This window comes from Prionailurus viverrinus, chromosome D1, assembly GCF_022837055.1.
Source record: "Prionailurus viverrinus isolate Anna chromosome D1, UM_Priviv_1.0, whole genome shotgun sequence".
Lineage (NCBI taxonomy): Eukaryota > Metazoa > Chordata > Mammalia > Carnivora > Felidae > Prionailurus > Prionailurus viverrinus.
The window spans coordinates 60,060,872-60,078,433 of NC_062570.1; the positions used below are offsets into that span (position 1 = coordinate 60,060,872).

Sequence of the window (17,562 nt, forward strand, 5' to 3'; positions counted from 1 at the left end):
GTTTTCTTTCTTGAGACATAATTGACCTATAACATTATGTTAGTTTCAGATACACAACATAACAATTCAATACTTGCATATATCGCAAAATGATCAACCACAATGTCTGGTTATGTTACCATACAGAATTATTTTTTTCTTCTGATGAGAACTTTTAAGATTTACTCTATTAGCAACTTTCTTTTTTTTAAAGATTTCTAAGTAACCTCTACACCCATCATGGGGCTTGAACTCACAACCCCAAGACCAAGAGTTGCATGCTCCACTGACTGAGTCAGCCTGGCTCCCCCTCTATTATTAGCAAGTTGCAAACATGCAACACAGTATTATTAACTATGGTTGCCATGCTGTGTATTTCATCCTCATGACTTATTTATTTTGTAATTGGAAGTTTGTACCTTTTGACTCCCTTATTCATTTTGCCCACTTCCACCTCCCACCTCTCTGGCAACCACCAATCTGTTCTCTGTATCTATAAGCCTTTTTATTTTTTTCTTATTTTAAAGATTCCCCATATAATGTGACATCATGCAGTATTTGTCTTTCTCTGACTTAGCATAATGCCTTGAGGTCCATCCATATTGTTGCAAATACTAAGATTTCATTCTTATTTATGGCTGAATAATAATCCATTGCCTATATATACAATACACACACACACACACACACACACACACACACACACACACAGTTTTCGTTATCCATCCACTGATAGACACTTAGGTTGTTTCCCTATCTTGGCTACTGTAAATAATGCTGCAATGAATATGGAGTTTCATGTATCTTTTCGAGTTGTGTTTTCATTTTTTCTTTTGGATAGCTACCTGGAAATGGAATGACTGAATCATATGGTAGGTAGTTCTATTTTTAACTTTCTTTTCTTTTTTCTTTTTTAATGTTTATTTACTTTTTTATTTAAAAAATTGTTTTTACATTTATTTATTTTTGAGAGACAGAGAGAGACCGAGCACAAGTGGGGGAGGGGCAGAGAGAGGAGGAGACAGAATCCGAAGCAGGCTTCCAGGCTCTGAGCTGTCAGCACAGAGCCTGACGTGGACCCGAACTCATAAATCGTGAGATCCTGACCCGAGCCGAAGTCGAATGCTTAACCGACTCGGCCACCCAGGCACCCCAATGTTTATTTTATTTACTTTTTGAGAGAGCAAGAGACACAGTGTAAGTGGGGAGAGGCAGAGAGAGGGGGAGACACAGAATCTGAAGTAAGCTCCAAGGCCCTGGACTGTCAGCACAGAGCCTGATGTGGGGCTTGAACTCACAAACCACGAGATCATGACCTGAGCCAAAGTTGAATGCTTAACAGACTGAGGGGCCCAGGTGCCCCTATTCTTAATTTTCTGAGGAACCTCTATATTGTTTTTCATAGCGGCTGCACCAATTTACATGTCCGCTAACAGTGCACAAGGGTTCTTTTCTCCACATCCTCACCAGCCTTATTTAATTTTTTTTGACAACAGCAATTTTAACAGGGATGAGGTGGTATCTCACTGTGGTTTTGATATGCATTTCTGATTAGTGGCACACATCATTTCATGTAACTGTGAGCCATCTATATATATCTTATTTAGGAAAATGTCTACTCGATACTCTGCCTATTTTTTTTTTAATTTTTTAATCTTTACTTATTTTTGAGAGAGAGAGAGAGAGAGAGAGAGAACAAGCGAGCAGGGGAGAAACAGAGAGAGAGGGAGACACAGAATCCAAAGCAGGTTCTAGGCTCCGAGCTGTCAGCACAGAGCCTGACGTGGGGCTCGAACTCACGAACCGTGAGATCATGACCTGAGCTGTAGTCAGATGCTCAACCGACTGAGCCACCCAGGCATTTTCCTCTGCCTATTTTTCAATCAGGTTTTTTTTGGTTATTTTTAGGAGTTCTTTAAATTTTTTTTTAAACATTTATTTATTTTTGAGAGACAGAGCGTTAGCAGGGGAGGGGCAGAGAGAGAGAGGGAGACACAGAATCTGAAGTAGGCTCCAGGCTCTGAGCTGTCAGCACACAGCACACAGCCTGAAGCAGGGCTCGAACTCACAAACCACGAGATCATGACCTGAGCTGAAGTCAGACACCCAACTGACTGAGCCACTCAGGTGCTGCTTTTAGCTTGATGTAGTCCCATTTATTTCTGCTTTTGTTGCCTTTGCTTTTGGTGTCACATCCAAAAAAAAAAAAAAAAAAAAAAAATCATCATCAAGATGGATGTCAAGGAGCTTACTACCTATGTTTTCTTCTAGTTTTATGCCTTCAGGTCTTACAGTTCAAGTCTTTATCCATTTTGAGTTAACTTTTGTATATGGTGTAAGACGATGGTCCAGTTTCATTATTTTGCATATGGCTGTCCAGTCTTCCCAATGCCATTTATTGAAGACTGTATATTCTTGGCTCTTTTGTCATAAATTAATTGACCACATACGTGTGGGTTTATTTCTGGGCTTTCTACTCTTGATTTTAAAGTTTATTTTTTAGATTTAAGACACAGAGAGCACAAGCAGAGAGGGGAGGGGCGGGGAAGAGAATCCTAAGCAGAGCCCAACATGGGGCTTGAACTCATGAATGTGGGATCATGACCTGAGTTGAAATCAGGAGCGGACACTTAATCGACTGAGCCACCCAGGCACCCCCTTGGTCTCTCTACTCTGTTCCAATGATCTATGTGTCTGTTTTCAGGCCTATACCATACTGTTTTAGTTTCTTACAGCTTTGTAACTGAATTTGAAATCAGGGCGTGTGATGTCTCCAGCTTTGTTCTTCGTTCTCAAGATCACTTTGGCTACTGGAGGTCTTTTGTGGTTCCACGCATATTTTAGAGTTGTTTGTTCTACTTTTGTGAAAAATGCCACTGGAATTTTGGCAGAAATTGCACTGAATCTGTAGACTGTTTTAGTAGATTGATATTTTAACAATATCAATTCTTACAATCCACAAGCATGGAATATCTTTCCATTTTTTTGGGTCTTTAATTTCCTTTAATCACTGTCATAGTTTTTAGGGTATAGGTCTTTGATCTCTTTGGTTAAATTTATTCCTAGGTATTTTATTCTTTTAGATGCAATTGAAAATAGGATTGTTTTCTTAATTTCTCTGATAGTTCATTATTAGTATATGGAATTGCAACAGATTTCTATATTTTGATTTTGTATCCTGCAATTTACTGAATTCATTTATTCCAAGAGTTTTTTTGGTGGAGTCTTCAGGGTTTTCTATATATAATCATCATGTCATCTGCAAACAATACAGTTTTATTTCTTCCTTTCCAGTTTGGATGCCTCTTATTTATTTTTCTTGACTAACTGCTCTGACAAGGACTTCTAATATTATGTTGAACAAATGTGGTGAAAGTGGGCATCCTTGTCTTCTTCCTGATCTTAGAGGAAAAGCTGAAAGCTTTTCACCATTGAATATGATGTTAGCTGTGGGTTTGTCATATATGGCCTTTATTATTGAGGTATGCTCCTTCTATGCCAACTAGTTTTTATCATAAATGGATGCTGAATTTGTCAAATACTTTTCCTGCATCTCTTGAGACGATCATAGGGTTTTTATCTTTCATTTTATTAATATGGTGTATCACACTGTTTGGTTAAACCATCGCTGTTATAAATCCCTTTTGATCATGGTGTATAATCCTTTTAATGTATTGCTGAATTCGGTTTGCTAATAATATGCTGAGAATTTTTACATCTATGTTCATCAGGAATATTGGTCTGTACCAATATGGTTTTTCTTATGATATCCTTGTCTGGTTTGATATTAGGATAATGCTGATCTTATAAAATGAGTTTGGAAGTATTCTCCCCTCTTCTATTTTTTGGAAGAGTTTGAGAAGGATTGGTATTAATTCTATGTTAGGTAGAATTCACTAGTGAAGCCATCTGGTCCAGGACTTTTATTTGTAGGGAGTTTTTTGTTTTTTTTTTTAATTTTTTTAACATTTATTTATTTTTTAGACAGAGACAACAGAGCATGAACAGGGGAGGGGCAGAGAGAGGGGGAGACACAGAATCTGAAAAAGGCTCCAGGCTCTGAGCTGTCAGCACAGAGCCTGACGCGGGGCTCGAACTCACAGACCGTGAGATCATGACCTGAGCCGAAGTCGGACGCTTAACCGACCAAGCCACCCAGGCACCCCAAGGGAGTTTTCTGATTACCAATTTAATCTGTTTTACTAGTAACTGGTCTGTTCAGATTTTCTATTTCTTCATGATTCAGTCTTAGAAGGCTATATGTTTCTAGGAATTTATCCAATTCTTCAAGATTGTCCAATTTGTTGGTATGTACCTGTTCACAGTAGTCTCTAATGATCCTTTGTATTTCTATGGTATCAGTTATAATATCTCTTTTTTAATTTTGGTGAATAAAATTCCCTAAGTACACGAAGAGTTTAACATAATTCATGCATATCAAGCATATCCTTGGCAAATGGTGACGTAACAATATTGCTGTCGACCTGTCCCTCTAGCCCCTCCAGGCCACGTTTCCTCTGCACAGAGAACTCTTGCAAAGTGTAATCTGATGCAAGACCTCAAAGTCCCATAGAGAATATCATCTCTGGCCAGACTAATCATGGCATTCAGAGACTGGAAGAATTTGGGGTAATTTCAGGAGACACGGGCCCTAGAAGGACTCACCAGAAGCTAAGTGCCTGATGATGAGTTTGTGGCAGCGGTTCCAGTGTCCAGCTTTAAACAAATAGAGGGCCTCCAAATGCTTGTCAGATTCCATGTGTGCTCTCACTGCTTTGGCCTCATTAATCCACTCAGCAGGCACACAAAGCTTTTGGGTCAGGAAAGTCTCCTTAGCCCAAGACTCAGGGGTCTCCAATAGTTGGCAGTGCCGGGTAAGCAGCTCTCGAACAGCATTCTCACGCACGCTGCAAGAAGAAAGACAATGCTGAATAAATTCTATCTTCATTGATGGAGAAGACTGCCTCAGACAACGCAGAGTGATCCATGGGATAGTCTCTCAAACTGCAAGTCTTAACCCTTACTGGACTTCAAACTTCACTTAAAAAAAAAAAAGTCACCATATCTACATTTATTTTTTAAATGAAATAGTATCTAAGCACGTTATATTTTCATGATCAAAAAAGCCTGAAAACTAATACTCTAGGAAAGGTTGTCTAGGGCTAAGAAAAGGCTTTCCCTTTCTTTTTCTTATTTTCTTTCTTGTAACAGGAGATCAAGGACTAGGATAGGAGAATGCTATTCTGCACAGAGCAGTTGTTTGCAGTTCATTCCCAACCTTCTTCCTTCCTTTTCTCCCATATGGTCAGTACAAGTAAACGAAGTAGTTTTTAAAGGTAAGGCCTCTTCCAGGTCCTTGTTTGCTTTTTTTTCCCCTTCAAAACTACCAACTTTCCTAATTCATTTCTCTCTACCTCTAGATTTAGGCTACCCTCATTCTTTCTGATCTCAAGTCCCCTTAGAGTCCTTATCTATCTGGGCCAAAGGACCAGCCATTTAAATTTCAAATCAAAACAAGTATTCTCATTTTAGATTCTTTTCTGAACACCTTTCAAGGCTTTTCGAGGACCCCCCAATCTCATCTTAACTGTTTCTTTTAAAAATTCTTTATCGGGGCACCTGGCTGGCTCAGTAGGGGGTGGTGAGTTTGAGCCCCATATTGGATACAGAGATAACTTGAATAAATTAAATAAACAAACAGAAATAGGATCTGCTTGAGCCTACTCTGAATCATCAGTTTTATTAGCCAGACTTTTAACCTCTGAAATTCCCCATGAATTTATTTAAATAAACTCAAAGGAAAAGTATGAAATAATTTTGCTTCCTGGTAAGGGAGAAGAGGGAAATTCCTTTAAGGGAAGGCTGTGCTAGATGCTTTATACTTCTACTCTCTTTCTGTAAAAAAAGAAAAAAAAAATTGAATTAAGCAATCTCAATGCCCATCATAGGGCTCAAACTCATGACCCAAATGAAGATCAAGAGTCACACACTTGGCTAAGTCAGCCAGGTGCCCTAACTTTTCCTCCTTTAATCCCACAACCACCTTTGATTAGATACAGATTAATATTATGATTTTATAGATAAAGAGTAAGCTTTACTCCAGGTCAAAGTGAGTACATGATGGATCTAGAACTGAGGCAAGTCTGACTACAAAACTCAACTCCTTTTCACACTGTATCACATGACAGTTAATGCAGCATAATGATTAAGAGCACGGACTCTGGATGTCTTGAGTTGGAAGACTGCCATTTACTAGCTATGTGACCTTGAGCAAAAGTTACTCTCTCCCTGCCTTGGGCTGCTCATCTGTAAAACAGAGATTGTAAGAGTGTTACCTTATAAAGTCATTATGAACACTAATTTTGATATAAAGTATTTACAACAGAGTGTATATCCATATAAAAGTACTATGCAACAAAGTACTATATAAATGTTTTTGTTACTAGTGTAATGCCATGCTACTACCATTAACAGAAAAAAAATCTCCATCAATTTATCTCATTCACACCATGGGGAAAAGGCGATTTCAGGATAGAGAACCAAATCCTAACACACCTAAGTAAGGATATATTGGTAAATATGATGCTACCAAACTTGAGGGGTAGGCGTGGGTGGATGGCAAGGGAAGGCCAGAGAGGGAGAAAGGCAACAGAGAGAAAAAGTCAGGGGCGCTCCCTGCCAACTCATTATATCACTTCACAGATCCACTGAGGCAGCTCAGCAAGTATTATTTCTGCATACCTAAACATGCCACATTCAACTGAATCTATGTCTGTGTTAATGGGTTGCCCCATGTGGATATACCCTTCCTCTTCTACTTAATTATTTCCTGTTCTTGTCTAAAGTTTTCCATGATCACTGCAGTTCACAGAGATCTCTCCTGAGAAACAGCATTATTTGGCACTAAACTCAAGACAGTCTCACTTCTAACTTGTTCACGTGAATACAGAGACAGCTGTGGACTGAACGGTCTTAAGGTTTATCACAAGGCTGGACCGAAAATACATTCTAGACGCTTACTTAATGAATTAAACCCTAAGAGACTGATTCTTTGCCCCTGTAGCCCTAGGTGTACCTCGTGGGTTCATGACATCTCACTCACCTTGTGTTGTCAATATGCAGGAAGACAAAGATGGCCCACTCCCAGAGGCCCTCACTTTCCAGTTGGCCAGCAAAACTGGCCTGCAGCACACCCTCACACTGGTCTGAGAGATGAGTATAGTTAAGAGCCCGCAGCACCTCCCACAAGTGCCAGCTTAGGCGGTAATCCAAAGGATCTGCTGTTACGCTTCGAGGCTCCAACAGCTGGTTGAGATCATAATGTCTGCAAAGGAGAATGTGCGGAGTGTTACCACATCAAGGCAGCAGACCACCTGCACTGAACAAATCAACTGTTCTGGCTATGGCTTAGGAGATAATAAAGGCAGGTACCCTAGAACAGAAGCGTTATAGACCACATGGTCTCCTTCTGAGATTGTGCTGTATCAATCTACTTCTAGGTTCAGCCAGATTACAGAGCCTACCAAAAATGAAGGCAGCTCCTCTTCTGTGGCTGTGGGATCTGACAGGCATGCTGGTATTTGTTTGGCCTAGATATTTATTGTCCTGGTACACAGAGTCTTCATAACTCTTACTCTTCATTCCTTTGCTTTAGTGTTGATACCTTTCTTAACCATTTAAAACACATAGTTATCTTAGGATCTTTCAAACTTCTCTATTATATGGAGCTGTCGGAGTGCTAACTCTCCAACAGCTAACTAGTCTTCATGATGGTTATTTCCTTCTATGGTTTATAATTTTTGCCTCTGATTTTGTCTACAGTGGGGAGTATTTTTTATATAAGGACATTCAGGTGTCCTGGGTTTTTAAAGTGTCCCTATACAGACTTTTACCTTTTCTTCTGCTGGGAGCCCAAAGATTTCAATGGTCCTGGACTAGTTAATGTGTAAAGTTCTTAGCTTGCAATTCCAGATCGTAAGAATAGTAGAAAGTAAAATCTCATGCTTCTAAGTTTTAGAGCTTAGACTACCAATCAATAATTTTCCTTTTCACCTAAGATCCAGACATTTTATAACTTTTTAACACTTCTCAGGTAATGAACAGAATTTTTCTAGACCAGTGTTGTCAAACTGAACTTTGTGGGATGATGGAAATGCTCTGTAATCTGTCCTGATCAATGATAGCCAATAGTCAATACAGGTGCCTATCAGACACTTGAAATGTGGATACTATAAATAACTTAATTTTAAGTTTTACTTAAATATTCATATGTGAATAGCAGCTATTATATTGGACAGTGTAGTTTAGACTATTTGTGAAGGACAGAGTGTGGCTTTTATGTAAGGTCTTAGTCCACAGCAATTCTATCTTTCCTGAGAACAAGGTTTACTATCTCCTTCTGGCGCTGGTTTCTCTATTTCTGGCACCTTGAGATATCCTTCTTTTTCTTTTTTTCACATAAAAAAAAACCTGACATACAGTAAACATAACATATTTAAAATGCACAATTTTCATTAAGTTTCAATATATGCACACACTGCGAATTTACCACCAAGGTCAAGATAACAAACACACTCATCACCTCCAAAAATTTCTTTATGCCCCTTTGTAATCCCTCTCTTCCTGCCTCTCCTTACACCCTCTCTTCCTGGGCAACCAGCTTTCTGTGATTAATCAGTTTGCATTTTCCAGAATTTTATATAGATTAGAATCATAGAGTAGGTATGCTTCCAGGTACTTTTTTGTCTCACCTCTTTCAAAACCAAGTAAAATTATCCTGCGATTCACTATGCTAATTATGTGTATCAATTGCTGAGTAGCATTCCATTACATAAGTATACCACATCTTGTTTACCTATTCAGCTGTTGGTGGAAATTTGGCTTGTTTCCAGGTCTGGACCATTATAAACAAAACTGCTATAAACATCTGTATACAACCATGTTTTTATTACTTTTGGGTTAATACCTAGGAGTGGCATGACTGGACCATATGCATGCAGGTATGTCTAACTTTTTAAGCCAAATTGTTTACCACAGTGCCAATGTCATTTTACATTTTTACCAGCAGTGTATGAGAATTCCAGTTGCTCCACATCTATGACAACATTGGGTAGTGTACGTCTTTTTAATTTCCAGTCATTCTAATAGGTGGGTAGTGGTATCCCATGATGGTTTTAACTTGCGTTTCCCTGTTAGCTACTGATGCTGAACATTTTTTCGTGTGCTTGACATCCAGGTCTTCTTTGGTAAAGGAACTGTTTAAATATTTTGCCTATTTTTAAAATTGGGTTGTTTTAAAATTGGGTTATTATTGAGGTTCTTATTGTTTTATTTATTTATTTGCTTATTTATTTGAGAGAGAGAGAGAGAGAGAGAGAGAGAGAGAGAGAGAGTCTGAGAGAATCAATCCCAAGCAGGCTCCACACCCAGTGCGGAGCCTGATGTGGGGCTTGATCCCGTGACCCTGGGATCATGACCTGAGCCAAAATCAAGAGTCAGATGCTTAACTGACTGAGCCATCCAGGCATCCCTACTATTACAGGGTTTTAAGAGTTCTTTATATGATCTGGATACAAGTTCTTTATCAGATATATGAATTGCAAGTATCTTCCTCCAATCTGTGGCTTGTCTTTTCATTCTCTTATGAAAATGAACACTAGCAGTTTTTTTAAAAAGTTTATTTATTTTATGTTTGAGAGAGACAAAGGGAGAAAATGTGTGTGCGTGCGCATAAGCAGGAAGGGGGGAGTAAAGAGAGAGAGAGAGAGAGAGAGAGACAGAAAATATCCCAAGCAGACTCTGCACTGCCAGCACAGAACCCAACACGGGGCTCAATCTCATGAACCGTGAGATCATGACCTGAGCCAAAACCAACAGCTGGACGCTCAATGGACTGAGCCGCCCAGGCGCCCCCAGTGACTAGCAGTTTTTAATTTTGCTGAAGTCCAGTTTACCATTTTTTTGCTCTACAGATTGTATATTTAGTGTCAAAAAAATCTTTGCCTAACTCACAGTTGTAAAGATTTTCTGGTTTGTTTTCTGCTTTAAGTTTGAAATTTAGGTTTCTGATTCATTTTGAACTGGACACATAATAGAAATAAGCAGTAAAACCAAAAGCTAGTAGACTATCAAGAAAAAAAAAGAGAAAAGACACATATTACCAATATCAAGCAGGAGAGAGACACAGATCATACATACAGTTTAAAAGGTTAGTTAATAAGGAAAAATGTTATGAATAACTTTATGCCAATAAACTTGGTGACTTTAATGAAACAAATTCCTTAGAAGAAGCAAATGATCAAAACTGACTCAAGAATAAGCAGAAAGCCTCAACAGCCTAGTAAAGAAGTTGATTTCATAGTTTAAAATTTTTTTAGTGTTTATTTTATTTTTTAATTTTTTAATGTTTATTTCTGAGACAGAGAGAGACAGAGCATGAGCGGGGGAGGGGCAGACAGAGAGGGAGACACAGAATCCGAAGCAGGCTCCAGGCTCCCGCACAGAGCCCGATGCGGGGCTCGAACCCACAGACCATGAGATCATGACCTGAGCCGAAGTCAGTTGCTCAACCAGCTGAGCCACCCAGGCGCCTGTTTATTTTTTGAGAGACAGAGCACTGAGTGGGGGAGGGTCAGAGAGAGAGGGAGACACAGAATCTGAAGCAGATTTTGAGTTGTCAGCACACAGCCCGATGCGGGGCTCGAATCCACGAGTTGTGCAATCATAGTCTGAGCCGAAGTTGGACGCTTAACCAACTGAGCCACCCAGGCACCCTTATTTTATAGTTTAAAAACTTTAATTAAACTTAATAAAAATGGAAAACTTCTGCTCTTCATTTTATTAAGAAAATGAGGGGCGCAGAGTGGCTCAGTCGGTTAAGTGTCTGACTTTTGATTTTGGCTCAGGTCATGATCTCATGGTTTGTGAGATCGAGCTCCGTATTGCGCTCTGTGCTGACAGTGCAGAGCCTGCTTGGCATTCTCTCTCCATCTCTCTCTCTCCCCCACCCCTGCTCATGTAGGTACATGTGTGTGCACACTCTCTCTCTCAAAATAAAGAAAAAGAAAATGAAAAAACAAGCCTTTATATTAGGATGATTAAAAAAAATTAATGATAAAGGACTAATATCCAGACTATATAAAGAAATATTGCAATACAGGAACTCTTTTAAAAAACAGGCAAAAAAAAAAATGTGAAGAGATACTTTAGCAATAAAATATATAGACGGTAAATAAGCACATGAAAAAATGCTCAAAATCATTAGTCACTAGGGAAATGCAAATTAAAGCACTACTTCAGTTATTTCTATTTTACCACAATATAAACCTATATGATCCTCTAATTAACACAGTTACTCACCTAATACCTAAAAGTATTTAATGAATTGAAATGAGATATGAGTGATTAGTTGTGATGGAAAAAAAATCCTGTAGTATTTCTGAGCATGTGTGCCAAGATAGGTCTGCTGAGAGAGTTTTAATTAACTGATTATCTATAATAATAGCAAGTGTTTATATACTGCTGGAGGATAAATAAACTACTGTTTCTTGTTTAAAAACAACACTGGGGCACCTGCACGGCTCAGCTGGTTAAAGCATCCAAGCCTTGATTTTGGCTCAGGTCATAATTTCACAATGGTGAGATGGAGCCCTGCATCAGGGTCAGGGTCAGGCTCCAGAGCTGGGTTTGGAGACTGCTTAAGATTCTCTCTCCCCTCTCCCACTTCCACTTTCTCTCAAAAACAAAACAAAAACAAACATCAATAACAACACACACATAATGAGATGCCACTATATACCCACCAAAATGGCAAAATTAAAAAAAATAACAATACCAGGGGTGCTTGGGTTGCTCAGTCAGTTAAGCATCTGACTCTTTATTTCAATTCAGGTCCATTCATGGATTGGGCCTTGTGGGCCCTGCATCAGGTTTCATGCTGAGGGTGCAAAGCTTGGGATTCTCTTTCTGCCCCTCTGTGTCACCCCATTCTCTCTCATAAAAACAAACAAACAAAAAAAAAAACTTTAAAAAACTCACACACACAAAAAATTTTAAGTTTATTTATTTATTCTGAGAGAGAGAGAGAGAGAGAGACGCAGAGCCTGATGTGGGGCTTGATCTCACGAACTGCGAGATCATGACCTCAGCCCAAATCACAAGTTGGAACACTTAACCCACTGGGCCACCCAGGTGCCTTGACAATACCAAATTTTGAAGAGGATATGGAGCACCCAGAGATCTTAGTGGGAATGTAAAATTATGTGAACACTTATGGATACAAATGTTCATGGCATCTTTATTCATAATAACCCAAATCAAGAAAAACTATCCATCCACAAATAAATAAATTATGCAACAAAAATCCTTCTGACACACATATTAACATAGATAAATCTCAAAACCATTATATGAGTGAAAAGATAACAGAATGATCCCAATTATATAAAATTCTAGAAGAGTAAAATTTATCGTAACAAAAACTCAGTTCGTTGTCTGGATGTTGGGGATTGATTGCAAAGGGGCATGAGGGAACTTTTTGGGGTTAATGTAATTATTATCTTGATTGTGATGACAGTTACATTATGTTAAAATGAACACTTCATTATTTGTAAATTGTATCTTCTTAAAGTTGATTAATTTTTAGATTTCTAATTCTAGTTCCAGTGTTTTTTGCATTCAACTACTATAAATTATACTTTGTTAATTTATACAAACTTAGGCAATTTGGCCTCACATCAAAAGGAAAAGACTCAGGATAGAACTTCCTAGGGCTGATTAAGCCCTCAAGTGACTATCATGAGTGGCTCTCTGACTTACCTGTCACTGTAGAGTTTTAGAAGGTGAAAGCAGACATCTTGAAGTGGTCTCTGTGAGTTTTTCTCCTCCTCTATCACACAGCCAGAGCCTTCTAGGTATGAAGGAAGTGGGGAGCAGGCATAACTCTCAGCCTCAGAAGAATTCTGAAGGGAAGAATTTGATACAACAGTACATCAGCTGCTACTGTGTTTCATTAGATGTGATCCTGTCTCAATTATACTACTTACACACATGTATTAAGAATGATGACACCCTGGGACGCCTGGGTGGCTCAGTCGGTTAAGCGTCTGACTTTTGGCTCAGGTTATGATCTCGCAGTTCATGAGTTTGAACCCCAAGTTAGGCTCTGTGCTGACAGCTCAGAGCCTAGAGCCTGCTCTGGATTATGTGTCTCCCTCTCTCTCTGCCTCACCCCCGCTTGTGCTCTCTCTCAAAAATGAATACACATTAAGAAAAAAAAAATTTAAGGATAGTAACACCCTAATGGAATGTGTCAAGGATCTTAAACTTAATTTTGAGTGGTGACACAGCCCACCTGTCTTCAAGGGACTATCAAAGACTTTGGATAGCTCTCACTAATCCTCCTACCTTTCTTGTCACAATTCTTATTACATTCAGTTTCTTTAGTGTTCTCTTTCTCCTGACATGTTTATCAAAGACAATAAACATGGACAGTAAGAAAAAAAGCTGAAGAAATTATGGCTTTAAAAACATTAATAATGGGGTGCCTGCCTGAGTGGTGCAGTCAGTTAAGAGTCTGACTCTTGGTTTTGGCTCAGGTCATGATCTCACGGTTCATGGGTTCAAGTCTCAAGTAGAGCTCTGCATTGACAGTGTGGAGGCTGCTTGGGATTCTCTCTCCCCTTCTCTCTGCCCCACTCCTGTTCGCGTGTTCCCTCTCAAAATAAGTAAATAAACATGAAAAAAATATATAAAAACATTAATAATATTTTAACTCCAACACTGTCAAGGCATATGAAATATGATGATATTCAGAGGCAAATTTTTCAGGCCTGGTGATTTAGGACTATACCAACTTGAGGTTGGGCTGTATCTCAAGGAATTCCCAAAGGAATAAGACAGCATTAGGAATAAAGAAAAACCCTCTCTCATCTGGGGGCAGGAAAACAGCTTTAAGAAAGTCAACTGTGGATGGGAATGCAAGCTGGTGCAGCCACTCCAGAAAACAGTATGGAGGTTCCTCACAAAATTAAAAATAGAACTACCCTACGACCCAGCAATTGCACTACTAGGTATTTGTCCAAGGGATACACGTATGCTGTGTTGAAGGGGCACATGCACCCCAACGTTTATAGCAGCGCTATTGACAATAGCCAAAGTATGGAAAGAGCCCAAATGTCCACTGGTGGATGAATGGATAAAGATGTGGTATATATATATATACACACAATGGAGTACTACTTGGCAATCAAAAAGAATGAACTCTTGCCATTTGCAACTATGTGGATGGAACTGGAGGGTATTATGCTAAGTGAAATTAGTCAGAGAAAGACAAATATCATATGACTTCACTCACGTGAGGACTTTAAGATACAAAACAGTTGAACATAAGGGAAGAGTAGTAAAAATAATATAAAAACAGAGAGGGGGACAAAGTATAAGAGACTCATGGAGAACAGACAGAGTTACTGGAGGAGGTGTGGGAGTGGAGATGGGCTAAATGGTAAGGGGCATTAAGGAATCTACTGAAATCGTTGCACTATACACTAATTTGCATGTAAATTAAAAAAAACAAAATTAAAATTATAAAAAAAAAGAAAGAAAAGAAAGAGTCAACTGTGGAAACATCATACTAAATAAAGTAGAAGCAGACACTTGGAGAAGTTTAAAAGTAACCCTGTCTAGAGGCAGGAGAAAAGGAAAGTTTCCCATCAGATTTCCTGGGTCCATTTCAATTTTAGAGTCCTTTCAAAAAAGGAGTTAAGGGGCGCCTGGGTGGCGCAGTCGGTTAAGCGTCCGACTTCAGCCAGGTCACGATCTCGCGGTCCGTGAGTTCGAGCCCCGCGTCGGGCTCTGGGCTGATGGCTCGGAGCCTGGAGCCTGTTTCCGATTCTGTGTCTCCCTCTCTCTCTGCCCTTCCCCCGTTCATGCTCTGTCTCTCTCTGTCCCAAAAATAAATAAATGTTAAAAAAAAAAAAAGCTTTAAAAAAAAAAAAAGGAGTTAAGAAAAAGTATTATGAAGTGTAACTTGATGGATTTTTTCTCTGCAGTACTTTTCTGGCAAAATGAGAATGCCCCCCATGACACTTGGTTGGCTCTACTGGACACAAATACCTGAAATGCTTCTTCGTACATGCTGAGTGCCCTGGAAATGGAGGCTGTCGGTGGAAGCAAATACCAAAGATGGACAGCGAGGGAGCGTTTCCAGTCCAACTGTGAGCACACATTGATTTGCCTCTCCTCGGAGACCTGCCATACCTGCAGGAAACAAAATCATCATCATAGCTGTAAGTTATACATCATCTTGTTACTCAGATCTGCAAGTCACTCACTTATTCCAGTAACACTTTATTTTTTAAGTAATCTCCATGACCAATGTGGGGCTCAAACTCACCACCCCAAGATCAAGAGTTACATGCTTTACCAACTGGACCAGCCAGGCACCCCTATTTAAGTAACATTTTAAATGAACTAGATTAGCAGTGTTAATGATCCAAATATAAAATACACAGTTCTTTGGGGGCAGGGTGGATTTAGACAACAGGTGCTCTGAGATGAAAACCAGAGAGTGAAGAGGAGGTCTTCTCACTGCCCACAGCTGATGTCTTATAAAACTTTAAGATGTGCATAAATTCTGACCACTATTTCATTTTTGGAAAGTGATTATCAAGATGTCAACCAGGCAGGCAGCAAATGGAGAACTGGCTTAAAATAATTATGGTATATCATCCACAAAATGAACAGAAGTGGCTTTTAAAAAGAGTGATGCTACACAACATGGAAAAATGTCCATATACATAAGTGTACTGCTATGTATAATTGATTTTATTTGAATGTACACACATGTGTAAATACACACATATATACACACATATATGTTGATATAGAGTTAAAATATGTCTGGAAAGACAGACTACAAATTATTTACCTTGTTTACCACTATGATAAGGGATAAGGTGAATTTTAATGTTTTAATTTCAATATAACCAGTTTTTGGTTTTGTACATGTTGTACATGTTGTACCTTTGTACTCTGAAAATACTTCACTAAAATTTAAAAACAAGTTGCTTAGTTATATGTGTAACAGTGTAAAATTTACAAAGATAGCTCTTTCCCTTAACCTCAAGCCATCTTGAATTTATGAGAAAATTTATGCAAATGTACGAGAAAAGAGGAAAGTACCGGTTTTCCAGCCAACAAGGCAAAGATCCGCAGTCTCTCGTCCTGGATGAAAGAGTTAGCCTGGAGCTGATGCCAATCCACCAGCTGCATGGTAAGCAGCTCCCGGATCGACTGGCTGCCCACCAACTGGGATAAAAGAAGGGCAAGACGATGATCACCTACAAGAGAAACAGAACTCTAGTGATCACTGAGGATTTACAGACTTGGGGAAACACTAGGTATTATCTTATTTCTTCTAGCCCTCAGGAGGGAGAACTTGACACAGTGACTGCTTTCTGCAGTAGTAACAAAATACTGACCACCACCATACCATTTTCTGCCTGGGCAGAAAATATTCAGAGTACTTTAACCTAAATTACATAGACTGTACAGTATACAGAGTTCAATTATAGATCTACTATTACTTCTGTGACCCTTCATCTGTAAAATGGAGGAAAGTATCATCTGATTCAAAGGCTTACAGTGAAAACTGAGATGTCATAATTGAAAACATGCCCAACTAGAATGGCACTGAGGAATGGCCAACCGAAAGCTAGAGGAAAAGCATATGTGTGTGGTATAAAAAGAATCGCTGAGTCTTTCACTCTCATAGGTCCAATAATCTTTTTTACTAAAAATTAAGTACAAAGGGCTGAGGCAATAAAACGATTCTAATTAACCAGAATGTGAGGGGACAGAAATTCCAGTTTATGAAAACTTCCAGTTAAGATGTGAGTTAAGAGAAAAATGCTTTGTTTCACCCCTTCTGACAAACCTGGTAAAGTCAACAATCTTTCTCCTTTCGTTTGTACATATGGGTCAGTGCTTACATGTCTATGTAAACTACCATTCTATCAGAAACTGAGGCTCTCATCTCAAAAGAGTTTCCTTCACAAACGAGAGGGGCCTGAAGGAAAAAAAATCATGCATCAGGAATACATTTGGAAACGTGCCAGGCCAAGTGGTCTCTCTGTATATAGGTAATCAAGGCATGACTGGACTATGATTCAGGCAGTAAGTGCTGTAGCTCACTTGACCATGAGCTGCTAGTATTCTAGGTGAAAAATACTAAAAGGAAAAAAGAAAAGATTATTTCTGTGTATCTACAGAATCCCAAAGAGAGGATTTACTGGCCAGGATTTATAAATATTCTGGGTCACCAGAGATGGTCAAGTTCAAAGCTTGATATAATCCATTCATTTAGATCCTCTCTTTGCTTCCATCACACAACCAACCAATCAGCTTCTGCCCATCCCTGACTTTTCACATAGATTTTCCCATTGATGAGGACATATACGAAGCACGTAGCAGGATCCTAGGGTACTTCCTCAAGTCAATTTTAGTGTATGGTGCAAGGTAAGAATACAAATTAATCTTTTGCATGTGAATATCCAACTATCACAGCATTATCTATTGAAAAGACCA

General features: G+C 39.1%; 1 protein-coding gene across 7 annotated transcripts in view; it reads right to left on the minus strand.

Annotated features, from left to right (window-relative positions):
* The window catches only part of NUP98 (nucleoporin 98 and 96 precursor), a 119,733-nt gene that overhangs the window by 6,922 nt on the left and 95,249 nt on the right, over positions 1 to 17,562 (minus strand). For all 7 annotated transcript variants that reach the window (XM_047824239.1, XM_047824242.1, XM_047824238.1 and 4 more), the window contains 5 exons: positions 16,159 to 16,316; positions 15,091 to 15,234; positions 12,796 to 12,938; positions 7,082 to 7,303; positions 4,645 to 4,886 (listed from right to left, as the gene is read on the minus strand). In XM_047824239.1, the coding sequence (XP_047680195.1) occupies positions 4,645 to 4,886; positions 7,082 to 7,303; positions 12,796 to 12,938; positions 15,091 to 15,234; positions 16,159 to 16,316 (909 nt within the window). The remainder of the gene's footprint in view (positions 1 to 4,644; positions 4,887 to 7,081; positions 7,304 to 12,795; positions 12,939 to 15,090; positions 15,235 to 16,158; positions 16,317 to 17,562) is intronic.